Raw genomic sequence first — 16089 nt, forward strand, 5'->3', positions numbered from 1 at the left:
TCTGTGTCTTCCTGGAGTAGAACGTCCAATTTTAGCCGTTTTCGAACACATATCAATAGAACAATTCACTTTAAATCTTACACGTGTGTTTGGTTGTGTGTATATGTGTACAATGTTGCCGGCCGGTGTGGCCGAGCGGTTCTAGGCGCTACGGTCTGGAACCGCGCGACCGCTACGGTCGCAGGTTCGAATCCTGCCTCGGGCATGGATTTGTGCGATGTCCTTAGGCTAGTTAGGTTTAAGTAGTTCTAAGTTGTAGGGGACTGATGAGCTTAGAAGTTAAGTCCCATAGTGCTCAGAGCCATTTGAACCATTTTTTTGTACAATATTGCCAACTGTAGTTGTGCGTTTTCCATTCGTATTTTGTTTGTGATGCGGTGTCTGTATGCAATTTGACATTCGTTTGCTAATTACGTGTGTGCATTTGTTACTGCGTGTGCTGAGGACTGCTCTGGGAAAAAGATAAATTCTGAGTGGAGTGACTCGTAAAACTTTTGTTTTGTGTCTGTACTGAGAGATTCAGTTATTATTTAGTATGGCTATGTTTTACATCTGTTATTGTTTTAGTGGCCAACATGATCAGTTAGTTGTTACTTATACTGACTTAGTCATTTATTACTTTCTTGTCCACTGCAAGGAATCTTTTTACATGAAAATTTCCCTGCGATGATCGAGGTTTTCTGTTGTAGTTGTTCATTCCAATAATTTTCATATTGTGTTCCATCTTAGATAATTCATCCTACACTTTGTTAAGTTTTCAAAAAAGATAAAATGGCTGTATTTATACTTCAGGCTTTTATGTTTACTTTGTAGCTAATTTTCAAATACCTGCCAGTCATTCCCAGTCACACTGATTTGCAATATAGACATTTTAATTGGTCTCTACCAGGTCTTTGGCATTTGTCTGCTTGATCTACTTGTCTGAGTTTTCTGTTGGTGTCTGTAAATGAGACTGGAGTGTGTTTTTTGTTCTGTGTGCTATGTGTGAGCTTTCTTTCTTCAGTATATTTGCTATTTTGTGTGTTGATTTGTTTTATATGTAAAAGTGCGCAAGCTATTTTTGTTAGTCATAAGTGTCCCTTTTCTGTGTGTACTGTAGTGTCTGTGTTGATTGTAGAGTTTTGTGGTATTCTTTTCTTCTGTTTGCTGCCATTTTTATATAGTTTCGTTTTGATTTAGTGGCTGAGTCATTGCATTGTATCGGTGTAATAGCCATTACTTCCGGCTATGATCTTTATTGCACCAATTCTTCTTCATAGACTTCTCTAGTGAGTGAGATTTTATTGAGCCTGTGTACAATGTGTTAGAGAGCTGCTATTTTGACGATTTGTGGATGCTTTGATGCAGCATGTATAATTGTGACTGTTACTGTTGCTTTTCGGTAAACGTCAATTTTGTGCTTATTTTGTCTCTCTTTATCGTTTTATCCAAGCAGTCCATTTGTTTTTGTGTTTCTTTCTCTACGATGGAATGGATTTTTTTATGTATATTGTTTTGTGCTTATGAAGTTTATCTTAGCTTCTTGGGTAGGACAGTATACCGTGTGAAAGTGTGACTATAAACGCGAATAGAAGTAACTGTCAGTACTGCTTCAGCATTTCGGTTGTATGCTATCTGAGCGAAGTGGCACAGTGCTTAAAGCAATGAAATGTATGCCAGAGTAGCAGAATCTCCGTACAGCCGCTCATGGTGAGGTATTCTGTGGATTCGATACATTATTTTTTTAGCCTGATTCTTTTTTTAGCACTCTTTGATAAAGGAAGAAGTAGCACTTCTTAAAATAAATGAGATTACAATGACAACTGGATTCAGAAAATTCTTTAACGTTAAGCAGTCCTTTCGCATCAAACTTAAAATCTAGCTATAGGTTTTCAAAACATAATTTTGTAGAGACACTATTTTCTGTGTAGTAATGAGGATAACGATGAAATAAAAAGTCAGATTCAAATCACATTTTAAACAAACCTCTAAGAGCGCGAGAATGGGAATGTAAACCTACACATCGCAAAAAGTAGATTGTATGAATTAACAAACCTCATACAACACTAGACAGAAAATCGGAAATGCAATCTTTACATTGTAGTTATCCGTAACCGCCTCCCCAAGTCCCCTAATGAAGATACTTCCTGTTGACTGCATGAATTTAAATTTGGGGAAAAACATTTCCTGGTATATCTTCATAAATAACATGATAAAATGTAGGAGTAGAGTTACGTAGCATGTTAGCGAGAATTTCCTGAAAAGCATGAACAGAATACAAAAAGTGTAGGTATGAAAGTTCGTTACAAAAAAAAAAAACTGTGCTAGAGAAAAACTATCCGTCACTTACGAATTAATAGAAGGGGCTTGAAGTTAACTTACGGAGGTTACATTCTGTCGTTGTAGTGTCTTTCGAGTGCACTGGTGTCGGAGTACTATCTCCTCTGGACTAAGGAAGATGAGGAATTCTGCCGCTGCCCTTGTACATGAGAACAGGTGAACTGCGATGTGAAATCTTGGCCAGTGTAGCACCTCATAAGATATGTGTCTAACATAATCGATATACTTTACCGATACTCACATACAGTTCGGTTTTTTTTTTACATTTTTTTCCAGTTCATTCCACTGATGATAACTTTGTGGAAGGTCTGGCTGATGACGTGAAACTGAAAAGATATCTCTAAACGTCATTAAAAACAACTGGAGGTTTAGTATTAAAAAATTAACGAGTATTAAGACTGATACAATAAACGTGAAATTTGGTGTCATTACTAAGAAATTTAAATTCGGGATCAATTCTTTATTCAAGCGGCAAGTACTCGTACATGACACAAACTCGACCGGTATCTTTTACTATTATCATAAAAATAGATTTACAAATGTATAAAAAGATTTAGCTATCTATAATGAGACTTACAACTAATACATATATATCTGTCATTTTCCAGTTACAGATTACTTATGTGGCAATGCTGAATTAGCTTATAGAGCAAGTCTCTCCCTCTCTCTCTCTCTCTCTCTCTCTCACACACACACACACGCTCACACACACGTAAGATACACACACACACACACAAATCATATTTAAAATTTGTAGCTGTCTGTAAACAGATTTTTGTATAAAATATTATCTTACATAACCTTCAAAATATTCGTACAAGTACTGTTATTTAATACAAATCTAACCAAAAATTACTGATCACAGCTGTGGAAACCACAGTTTTTGTACATTTATCACGCTGGATTACCCAATAGGTAGCTATATTTGAACACTATATAGGCCTTTAAAATAGCATGCTTCTAAATTGTATAAAACATATTCTCACGACGACACTTTTCAGTTTCATGATTTTGATTTAAAGTTGCATCAGCCATATTCTGTCATACTTTCTGTCTACTTGTTTCATACTGTAAAACATGCAATACATATAATGTGAAACAGTTGTAATTCAGTGTAAAGTTAGTTTCCCACCACGAGAGATAATTATGGGTATACCTACAATACTCTTTGTAAACAAACATTTCTGCCTTTATCGTAAGTGAACTTATCCCCACATGTTATTCCATGCCAAAGAGCAAGTGCAGAGCAAGTACCATTGATACATGTACCTATACGAGCTGTGAGATTTGATATATATTGTGGAATAAGAGAGAGAGAGGCTCGGACGCCCCCCCCCCCCTGCCCGGCAGCTTGCTGTGCCTCTCTCCGCCCTCAGATAGGCTGCAGGGTGGACTCCGTGGTGAGGACGCTGCCCACCACAGGCAGGGAGCGCAGGGTCTCCACCACTGTGTCCAGGGCGGAGCGCGCAGTCTCGGAGTAGCCCACCAGCAGCCACAACAGCAGCATCACAAACAGCGCCTTCGCCGTGCGGTCCAGGACGTACAGGCTGCAACAACAACGGCGACTGGTGAGGTCACAGTATGGGAGCGAACAATAAAGTCCACACAACAGACATTGCCTCCGAAATCATGTGGACATGATCCAGCATAGGTTTGTCCGCCAGCATGAATACACTTTTAGTACAAATAAATCCTGTTGGGTTTTGTGCAAGTGTCGATCAGAAACTATGTTTACGAGACTGATATCCATGGAGTTTGGTCTGTTATATATACTGATAAGCCAAAACATTATGACCACTGCCCACCGCGAAGTTGGATGCCCTCTGGTCACGTTGCTGGCAAGTGACGCGGTAATAAAAGTATGTAAGCGGAGAAGACACCGACGGGGAACACCCTAGTGAAGATATGGGCTGCGAAAGGAGACATCCATTATAATCCATTACAATCTGCCCTTTGACAAAGGGCAGATTATCACTACGCAGAGCCTCTGAACGAGTATCTGGTCGAATGTTCACGTGCATCTACGGAAAGAGAAGCCGGAGATCCCGGGTTCGAGTCACCATCAAGGTATGTCGACAACACCTGTGGGCAGGTGAGGGTTTCAATTTTTGTTATTGTTGTTGTTGTTGTGGTCTTCAGTCCTGAGACTGGTTTGATGCAGCTCTCCATGCTACTGAGTCAGCACTGTCTTTTCGTTGGAAGGACAACACTACTTCTTCAAGACTGCATGGAAATCCACTACTTCCGTGTGCATTTTCTTTTACTGCTCAGACTTTGAGAAAAACACTGCTATTTTACTGTGATGAACGATTAGGACTGTCTTTATGGACTGTGAGAAAGTTTAGCTTTTTACCAACAATGTATCAATAAGTGTGTGCAATTGATATCTTTGTTATTGTAATTATAAAAAATTTTATCAAATCATTATTGGCCACTGCCCAAAACAATTTGTAAAATTTTTTGTGGGGAGCATGGGGGCTATGTAAGTAGGCCGTTTAGGTTTTTTTATAGGTAACGCCACCTCTGTATAAAAATCACTGGCTGTGCTGTGTGCAGTCTGTGTCTAGTTTGCATTGTTGTCTGCCATTGTAGTGTTGGGCAGCGGCAGCTGGATGTGAACAGCGCGTAGCGTTGCGGCAGTTGGAGGTGAGCCGCCAGCAGTGGTGGATGTGGGGAGAGAGACGGCGGAGTTTTGTAATTTGTCATGAACTGCTATATATATTATGACTATTAAGGTAAATACATTGTTTGTTCTCTATGAATATCTTTCATTTGCTAACTATCCCTATCAGTAGTTAGTGCCTTCCGTAGTTTGAATCTTTTATTTAGCTGGCAGTACTGGCGCTCGCTGTATTGCAGTAGTTCGAGTAATGAAGATTTTTTGTGAGGTAAGTGATTTGTGAAAGGTATAGTTTAATGTTACTCAGGGCCATTCTTTTGCAGGGATCTTTGATAGTCAGATTGCGTTGCGCTAAAAATATTGTGTGTCAGTTTAAGCACAGTCATGTATAAATTGTTAAAAGGGGACGTTTCACTCTATCCTGTGCAAGCTGCTTCATCTCCCAGTACGTACTGCAGCCTGCATCCTTCTGAATCTGCTTAGTGTAGTCATCTCTTGGTCTCCCTCTACGATTTTTACCCTCCGCACTGCCCTCCAATACTAAATTGGTGATCCCTTGATGCCCTAGAACATGTCCTACCAACCGATCCCTTCTTCTAGTCAAGTTGTGCCACAAACTCCTCTTCTCCCCAATTCTGTTCAATACCTCCTCATTAGTTATGTGATCTACCCATCTGATCTTCAGCATTCTTCTGTAGCACCATATTTCGAAAGCTTCTATTCTCTTCTTGTCTAAGCTATTTATCGTCCACGTTTCACTTCCATACATGGCTACACTCCATACAAATACTTTCAGAAACGACTTCCTGACACTTAAATCTATACTCGATGTTAACTAATTTTTCTTCTTCAGAAACGCTTTCCTTGCCATTGCCAGTCTACATTTTATATCCTCTCCACTTCATCATCAGTTATTTTGCTCCCCAAATAGCAAAACTCCTTTACTACTTTCAGTGTCTCATTTCCTAATTAATTATCATTTGTTCTAGAGAAGCTGCACGGTCATCAATGGTATCTATTCTTTCGACAACAGTTACTATCTTCACATATAGTTAAATGGCTACCCGGCCATTGACCTTCGTCTGTGTGAGTGCGCACAGGTTGTCTGAACTCTTACGGGAATTGTCAACTTAAGTGGGCGCGAGTAACGAGCGGATGGGCAAAGTATCTATTAGGAACATTACGTATGTAGATTGTGGACAGTTGGCAATGTGGGTCTCACGGGAAGCGTGCAAGGCATAAGTCCCTGCAGTCGCGCTATTCATCTGTGTCCTCGGTGGCTCAGATGGATAGAGCGTCTGCCATGTAACTAGGAGATCCAGTGTTCGAGTCCCGGTCGGGGCACACATTTTCAGCTGTCCCCATCGAGGTATGTCAACAACATCTGCCGGCAGCTGAGGGTTTCGATTAATTATCAAGAGGTAGAAGGACAGTGAAACTCAACCTAGGTGCTAAATGGTTGGATGTCCACGACTCTTCACAAGACGTCAGGTTCGGAGGCTTGTATGCTCTGTAGAGTTAGACAGATGGTGATCTGTGGCGTCTCTGCCGAAAGAGCACAATGCTGGTGCACGCAAGATTGTTTCGGAGAACACCGTTCATCGTACATTGTTGAACGTGAAGGTTCGCAGCAGACCACCTCTGAGTGTTCACATCGTCAATTACGATTGCAGTGGGCACGGGACCAGTGGAATTCGACCGTCGACCAATGGAAACGTATCGACTCTTCGGGTGAATGACATTTCTGGCACACTAGGTCGATGTTCGTCTCCACAAACGCTGTCATCGAGGTGAAGGGCGGCGAAACGTCCAGATTGCCGTTGACCCAGGCTGTTGGGAGCAGTATTACGATAGGTGAGACGTTCTCCTGCGGTTGAATGTGACCTCTGATAGTGATCGAAGACACGCTGACAGCTGCGAACCACCTGCATCCCTTCATGCTTGATGTCTCCCCCGACGGCGGTGTCATCTTCCAGCAGTACAACTCTCCGTGTCTCGGAGCGAGAACCGTGCTACAGTAGTTTGAGGAGCGTTCTAGCGATTTCACGTTGATGTCTCGGCGACAAAATTCGTCAGATGTAAATCCTATGGAACCCATGTTGGTCGCTATCTGGTATGGAACCCATCTGGGTCGCTATCGGGCTCCATCACCACGTACTCAGTCCGCCCAGATAGCTGAGTGGTCAGCGTGACGGATTGCCGTCCTGCGGGCCAGGGTTCGATTCCCGGCTGGGTCGGAGATTTTCTCCGCTCAGGGACTGGGTGTTGTGTTGTCTTTATTATCGTTCCATGCCCATCCGGCGCGCAGGTCGCCCAATGTGCCGTCGAATGCAAATAAGACCTGCACCAAGGTGGCCGGACCCACCCCGCAACGGCCTCCCGGCCAATGACGCCAAACGCTCATTTCCATTACCGCGTACGCAAATCAGCGGCCCGCGAATTACATGACCTATGCAGAGACATTTAATGTCGCATAGCACTAAAAACCTTCCAACAAACTGTCTATCCCTGAATCTGGTATGTACACTCCTGGAAATTGAAATAAGAACACCGTGAATTCATTGTCCCAGGAAGGGGAAACTTTATTGACACATTCCTGGGGTCAGATACATCACATGATCACACTGACAGAACCACAGGCACATAGACACAGGCAACAGAGCATGCACAATGTCGGCACTAGTACAGTGTATATCCACCTTTCGCAGCAATGCAGGCTGCTATTCGCCCATGGAGACGATCGTAGAGATGCTGGATGTAGTCCTGTGGAACGGCTTGCCATGCCATTTCCACCTGGCGCCTCAGTTGGACCAGCGTTCGTGCTGGACGTGCAGACCGCGTGAGACGACGCTTCATCCAGTCCCAAACATGCTCAATGGGGGACAGATCCGGAGATCTTGCTGGCCAGGGTAGTTGACTTACACCTTCTAGAGCACGTTGGGTGGCACGGGATACATGCGGACGTGCATTGTCCTGTTGGAACAGCAAGTTCCCTTGCCGGTCTAGGAATGGTAGAACGATGGGTTCGATGACGGTTTGGATGTACCGTGCACTATTCAGTGTCCCCTCGACGATCACCAGTGGTGTACGGCCAGTGTAGGAGATCGCTCCCCACACCATGATGCCGGGTGTTGGCCCTGTGTGCCTCGGTCGTATGCAGCCCTGATTGTGGCGCTCAGCTGCACGGCGCCAAACACGCATACGACCATCATTGGCACCAAGGCAGAAGCGACTCTCATCGCTGAAGACGACACGTCTCCATTCGTCCCTCCATTCACGCCTGTCGCGACACCACTGGAGGCGGGCTGCACGATGTTGGGGCGTGAGCGGAAGACGGCCTAACGGTGTGCGGGACCGTAGCCCAGCTTCATGGAGACGGTTGCGAATGGTCCTCGCCGATACCCCAGGAGCAACAGTGTCCCTAATTTGCTGGGAAGTGGCGGTGCGGTCCCCTACGGCACTGCGTAGGATCCTACGGTCTTGGCGTGCATCCGTGCGTCGCAGCGGTCCGGTCCCAGGTCGACGGGCACGTGCACCTTCCGCCGACCACCGGCGACAACATCGATGTACTGTGGAGACCTCACGCCCCACGTGTTGAGCAATTCGGCGGTACGTCCACCCGGCCTCCCGCATGCCCACTATACGCCCTCGCTCAAAGTCCGTCAACTGCACATACGGTTCACGTCCACGCTGTCGCGGCATGCTACCAGTGTTAAAGACTGCGATGGAGCTCCGTATGCCACGGCAAACTGGCTGACACTGACGGCGGCGGTGCACAAATGCTGCGCAGCTAGCGCCATTCGACGGCCAACACCGCGGTTCCTGGTGTGTCCGCTGTGCCGTGCGTGTGATCATTGCTTCTACAGCCCTCTCGCAGTGTCCGGAGCAAGTATGGTGGGTCTGACACACCGGTGTCAATGTGTTCTTTTTTCCATTTCCAGGAGTGTATTTCGTTCCAAAGACGTACAAACAAGCTATAAAACATGTGGTTATCGGTGTAGAAATTAGTAGTGTGCGGTAATTCTGATACGTGGGGTTGGTAACTGTGCAGAGTTGCAGCCACTAGCCATCTACAGCGCAGGTTGCAGGTAAACACTAATGGCGGCTCCTTTGGATAGCAAATCTCGTGAAGAAATCAGTTCAGTCTTTCTATTTCTGTGGGCGAAACATCTAACCGCTCCTGAAATTCAGTAGCAACTGGTAGAGGTTCGCAAACAGTTAGTAATGTCTCTTCAGCACGTTCCAGAATGGTGTCGAAAGTTTGCAGCCAGCAGGGGAAACGTCACCGAGAAGCATCTCTGTGGTCGATCCAGCATGGCGTGAACATTCTGAACAGAGTCCACATGGAGGAGCTGATTCAGGACAACAGGAGGGGCACCTAGAAGGCCGACAATTCGCTTCGGATTAGGAGGTGAAACACTTTAGAACAACGTGGGTGAAGATGCAACGACGGGATTTCTACCAGGAGAATATATTCAAACTCATCTGAGAAAGCGACAAATGCCTAAACCGATACTGAAGCTATCAAAAAATAACCAAATGTATGTGTTATCAGTTGGCTGTATTGGTTCTATCAAATGGTTCAAATGGCTCTAAGCACTATGCGACTTAACATCCGAGGTCATCAGTCCCCTAGACTTAGAACTACTAAAACCTAACTAAGCTAAGGGCATCACACATATCCATGCCCAAGGCAGGATTCGAACCTGCGACTGTAGCAGTAGCGCGGTTCCGGACTGCAGTGCCTAGAACCGCTCGGCCACAGCGGCCGGCTTTGTATCAAATAAAATTTGCACTTTTCACTGCAGTCTTTGAAAGCTTAGTTTCTCACCATCCCTTACAAACACCTTAATATATTGCAGTCCATATGTGGGATGAATCTCCCTTGCAGCTCGAGGCATGTCCCTTGATTACACCGAATGTCACAACAGAGATGTCATGTTTTTTAATGCACTTCATGATATTGCTGTGTCTCTGTTCTAAGAAATTAGACTGAGGCAGCATTGCACTAGTGCCTCGGCCTGAACGTCGGGCAGGACTCCTCTGCCAATTAAGGGAGACGTGGGTCAGCCAGTGGCATAACTCTGTAGCTAGGAGCTGCAACACTGCTGGTGCAGCACCCCACAGTGCGACGTTCTGCAGCCTGTGGTTGACCGTGTAACGCCGGAAATTCATATCCTCCTATTTCCATCTATTGTACCATAATTTTTTCCTTATTTTGTTGCCTGAAGATATAACATTTCTGTGTCTTTATATATTGTAATTGTTTTAATATATATATATATATATATATATATATATATATATATATATGCATTTATGTCGATGTATAATTGGTTTGTTTTGTAAATATTATTTGTATTTTTCGCTGGGTCTTGCCTAGGGAAAACTATGCTATCGAACGAATACATCGATAGGTCGTGTGAAGAACGAAAGTGTGTAGGATCTTTGGTAGTGTTAACTCTGCCGCGTGGAGCGCGGGAAGCGAGGGGGAGTCTGGTTGGGGTAGTGCGATTGAGCAGGTGTGTTGTGTGACGCTCCCGCAAGTTGCCAGGTTTTCGGGGTTTGGCAGCATGTAATTGCAATCGACTGGCTATGGTAGTTTCTAGCACGGTGTCGCGGATGGGGAGCATTAGCTGGCACACATCAAGAGCCCGTTTAGCCTGGTGACCGTGTCGAGAAGAAGGCGCGCCAGCATCCAGCTTCTGCAACAGCGACGGCCGACAATGAGTGACTGTCGCCACCTCCTCGATCGACGACTTCAAACCTTCAATCAACCAACAAGGAAGACTAAAAGCACGTAAACTTTCAGAACTGTATGGCAGACCTCAGCTTTTAAAATTGTTGCATCACAAAATTACAGCAACTTAGCATGAACCTTTGTTGCTCATTGTCCCAATTGCATTGCCAAGCAGGGTCCCTTCCTTTTCCGAAATGAACCCGAGTGTCGTTGAAATTCAAACGCCAGCATAAAAATAATATAATTCAATTTCACTGCTTTAATTTCAAAGTTCAGTTAAAGTATTTATAGTTGGCTAAAATATTTAGATTACACAAGCACAAATTAAGAGTGCGAGTTTTGTTAGCATATTTTAGCTTACCTGTGACTGCAGCTCAGCTTGGTACGTACTAAATTTTACTATTGTTAATTGTTCAGAATCATTTAATTCAAGTTCAAAGTTAAATCTCTTATTTCTAAATCGTGTAGAGTCAAGTTGCTTTTGAAATGATTGTTGAGGTAGTCCAAGACTAACCGTATTTTACTGAATTTCGATGTGCTTCAGAAAGAAAGCTCACTATTAACTTCAGTCACTAAATTAACTTTCGATTTTCCGGTTTTATTAATTCTTTTGCTAAATTTAGTCAGAGTGTAGCGAAATTTATTACTTCTCACAAACTTTCAGTTTTCACGCTACCCGTGTCAACCTTCAGTTGCCACGCTTCTAGTGCTAATTATATGTGTAATAACCTTTCTTTTTCAGTTACTATAGTAATTGTCCTTAGGACTGGCGACCGTAATTTCCCCCAAAACTCAAATATCTAATTACCGCTAGTTAATTGTTTACGTAAGGGCCGCACATTTACTTTCTTTATTAACTTTACCCCTTTTCAAAATTAATTTCCACCAGTTTCATTTGCATTTTTCCTTTCATTTAGATGTAACCCTTTCCTCCCTCTTTACCGACAAATTGACTTCGGTGACGATTGCTTTCCCAAATTTCCATTAGGTACACGTGGTTTAATTTTTCACTGTCATTAAGGTCGATAAGTGAGGGGGAGGCTACAACCGGACTGCTGCATAGTGTAGCCACAGGGAGCGTAAATGCTCCCGGATCAGCAGGCAGCAGCGCCCTACAGCTCCATGCATTTGACTGGCACAGTCTCTATCCCTTTCACTGATCGAATGCACAGTTAAACTAATCCAATCTCACAGAGCAGCATCAACAGTTGAGTGAGGATACTGATTTGTGAGCTGTCAGCTAGCCCTGTTGATAGTGGGTTTCAAACATAACACCTGCACGGTTGTGGCAGACACCACCAGCCACAGGCAGCAGACAGCAGACAGCAACCACTGGCCTCAGAACACCGCAATGTGGTGCTGACACACTGCTGAGTCAGCGAGGGGACCGTCGCTGCCATCTGCTGTCGTGCTGTCTCAGCGTTTTGCTGCAGATGTCACCAGCTGCTCACTAGCCGTGGGTGGCTCCTCGGTTACTATTGTGCAAGTAGTGTATGCAAGGCATCAAATAACAGGAACGTTCTGTTGAGTAAATATTCTTGACGTCGCACTGGAGAGCCCGCACTACAGCTTCCCACATATACAGCTCAGCAGCCGGAACAAGCCACCCCATAACACTACTGCGCCAAGCTGAAAGTGTCCAGAAAACTTCGAGTAGGGACCTATGAAATGCCCAAAAACGGCGATGTATCACAGATTGAAATATTTTTATAGACTAAATTCTCCCATTTTTGTTAGTATGCTATATACCTCTATTTAATTTTAGAGAAAAAAAATAGTAATCCATGTATTCATTCTCCATGTCGTAGGTACCAGTGCTGCAGTTTCGTATTGTGCCTACTTTGAAATAAGCGCAGTGTTTGGAACATCTGTGATAGGGTCAGCCTAGGCATGTTAAACTGCTCACGAGCACAATGCGCAGGCCACGTGTGGGCTGAGACTCGGGGGTGATGAAATGGCAGGTAGAAGCCATTACACTGACGATCTATTTACCCCCACCAGTCTGTTCAGGGCTGGTACTCTAAAATTCGCACATATGAGAGGTAAAAAATCCAATGGCATTGGCCTTCCGTGTCACGAACCGGCGACGTACTTCGAACCTATGAGGCTGACGCGTCAGCACCTGCTGTCTGGCAGTGAAACATCAGCCGCTTTAGCCAATGAGGCTGTGGCCATGAACATCGGCGCCTGAAACATCGATATTCCATTAGAGCCGCATCGGTGCCATCGGTGCCACGACAGCTGGCGTCTCTGGGCCGTGGCAGCGGTTGATTCATGAGGCCCAGCCCGCCAGTCCAAGCAGCGGCACTCGGGGCAATGTGAGCCCCGGCTGAACGAAATCCCTGCCTCATTCAAAAGCTCAAGATTTCAGTAGATAGGAGCTGGTGGCGCAGTTCAAGAGTTGAGTGGCCGCCATCACGCTTCATTTGTCACCAAGGCACTGTGCAACATCTTAATTATTTACAATGGTGTAGGACATCATCATCAGATCCAGTTGTGGTCAGGAGTTATTGCCTGTGACGATTTCAAGTAGACTCCAGCTGATCTCTCCACCTCTTCGTAGAAATACCAACATCTCTTTTCCCTTCAGGTCTACATCTGCATAATAATTAACGTATTCATTAATCTACCTTCCCCTGAATATGTTCATGTCATTTCTTTCTGTACTCCTGTATTTTCTGAAGTATGCTTTTGATGCGAATTTCATTTCTGATTTCACTACTCTTTATACGATCCAATGACTATAAGAAACTACTGGTCTTAGCAGTACCTACATCTACATCTACATCTATACTCCGCGAGCCACCTTACGGTGTGTGGCGGAGGGTACTTATTGTACCACTATCTGATCCCCCCTTCCCTGTTCCATTCACGAATTGTGCGTGGGAAGAACGACTGCTTGTAAGTCTCCGTATTTGCTCTAATTTCTCGGATCTTTTCGTTGTGATCATTACGCGAGATATATGTGGGCTGAATAGTGGTCAAGTCTCTGACCCACACATGAGAAGTGGTACTCCCATCACATTGTAGCATTTTAGTATCGCCCCTTTCCTAATTTTCCCAATGAGAGTGCGATTTATTGTACTTATCAACTGTTGAAATTTTTGCAGTTTGTATGCTTGATGATTGGATGTAATATATTATACATCAAATCCCGGGTATTTAAAAGCATTTATGTATTCTAGCAGTTTATCATCGGTTATTACTTTGAAAAAGAATATGTTTCAGCCTCCAGTCGCAATTTATTTATTTTACGTACAGGCTAGCGGTTTCGGTACTCAGTACCACCCTCGGCGCATCCTCCCATCAAAAAATTCCGTTACATACAACAATAATGCAAGAGAAATTTTAAAAATGTTAACCTCTATGACAGCAAAAGTATGGTGTATAGTGTAACCTTAGAGTGTGTAGGTAGCCAAGTAGGCGTGTCAAATACTAAAAGAAAAGCTCAGTGTTGAGCTGCAAATAGACGGAAATTACGGCCAGCAGTGGTTAAGAGTGCCCCCTCTGGACAGAGTTTCACTTTCTATTCCTTACAATATTTGTTTAACCTTTAAAAACTCATAACGTAAAAGATTTCAAAAAAATCATAAAATTTGAAATAAAGAAATTGCGTAAAACATAGTCCGCAGTCAATATATCAGATCTGTTTAGCCAAGTTTAAATTACCGATATATAAAGTGCATGCATCTATGAAACGTCGATATAACCATGAATCATTAAATTAAGCAACTATCATCGAAGTAACAGCATTATGTATTAAAAACACAAAATTATTTTTATTGGGAAAAAACCTATCGTCCAGAGGGAGTAGTGGCGCAGTGTGGCTATGTTATCTCTGAAACCGCGGGCTGGTGATCTCTGGCAGTGTCCAAGTGTACGCTGGCCTCTCAGCGGCGCCCTCCCCACGCCGTGTCGCAGCTCACCGACCGGCCACGGCCGCTGCAACCACTGCACTCCTCGTCGGTAGCGTGCAGCTGTGAAATGCTGCAGTTTCTCTTACGTCATTATTCTATTTAGGTAATTTAATTTTTTTGTTCGTAGGATGTGCTGAGCATGGTACTGTATACCGAAGCCGGTACCCATCAGGAAAAATAAACTGCGAATATACACTCAAACACATTGTATTGGTGGCTGTTCCACGTACAGTATATTGGGAATGCGTAATTACTGTTTTTGCGCTTCGGTGATCCTTACCATGGATGCCTTTATATTAGTATTATATTTAGATACTGTCATACTATAATCATTTGCTACATGGTGCAACGACCAAATTGCTCTCTGTAATTTAGCTTCCGTGCCCGCTAAGATTATTTCATCATCTGCAAACAGGAGTGTGTTTATAACTTTATTATTAAGCTTATAATGGTGCGCCACTTTCTTCTGCCATGTCTCTGTGGCGACGCCCATTTATACAGAGTGAGTCACTAACTATTGCCACCTAGAATAACTCAGAAAATATGATAGTAGCTGAAAAGTTTGTGGGACAAATGTTGCATGAGACAAAGGGGACCATAATATGACGTTCATATTTTGTTGCTAGGTGGGGTCGCGTAAGAGATATCAAGGTCAACTTTTTTTTTAATGGGGTGCTAGAGGTTGGTACTTATTTTCTGATAGCGGCTATCGAGACGAATCCAATGATGTCTAACAGTAACGTCTTTGAAGGTCAACGAAGGTCAATAAGATGGCATCAACGTCCATTTACAGAAGGTGTTCGAAGTGATGACCATTGGTGTCAATGCAGTGCTGCAGTCTTCTTATCATCGGTTGAGTGGTATTCCACATCAATGCGGCACTTATCGAAGCACATGCTCTGACAATTCTCTCTCGTATATCGTGCAAATAGTAACTATTCACCAAATACGGCGTATCCATCTAACGTGCCATTGACATATAAACACCATTCGACGGTTTCGCAATACAACACTAATAGGAGCGGTAAGACTAGTCGAATCAAGCGAATGTGAATGATGTATTCCTTCGAAGAACAAGTCGATATGCTTCTCATTTATGGAGAATGCCAACGAAATACACTGAGAGCTATAGAGACTTATACGCTGAAAGATATCCACAACGTACTCACCCTACACGTTGTACATTTAAGTATGTGTATGATAAATTGAGAACAACTGGAACTTTAACGCATCGGAGATATATCCGGCAAAGGAAAGTTACTTACGAGGAAACGGAAATTGGTACACTTGCCACTGTGGTTCGAGATCCTTGTGTTAGTTCGCATCAAATCGCAATGGAATCAGGCATGAGCCAGAGTAGTGTTGTTCGTGTCCTCCATCGCCGTAAATATCATCATTACTATATCAGTCTCCAGCAAGAATTAACTGGTACGGACTGTATGTATCGCATTGAATTCTGCCGATGGGATCAACTTCAGATTCAGAGGGATGAC

General features: G+C 43.8%; 1 protein-coding gene across 1 annotated transcript in view; it reads right to left on the minus strand.

Annotated features, from left to right (window-relative positions):
- Positions 1–3587: 3587 nt before the first annotated feature.
- The window catches only part of LOC126260059 (putative fatty acyl-CoA reductase CG5065), a 468918-nt gene continuing 456416 nt past the window's right edge, over positions 3588–16089 (minus strand). The window contains exon 9 of the mRNA XM_049957250.1: positions 3588–3866. Within this exon, the coding sequence (XP_049813207.1) occupies positions 3692–3866 (175 nt within the window). The 3' untranslated portion in view covers positions 3588–3691. The remainder of the gene's footprint in view (positions 3867–16089) is intronic.

The sequence above is a fragment of the Schistocerca nitens genome, chromosome 5 (assembly GCF_023898315.1).
Source record: "Schistocerca nitens isolate TAMUIC-IGC-003100 chromosome 5, iqSchNite1.1, whole genome shotgun sequence".
Classification (NCBI taxonomy): domain Eukaryota; kingdom Metazoa; phylum Arthropoda; class Insecta; order Orthoptera; family Acrididae; genus Schistocerca; species Schistocerca nitens.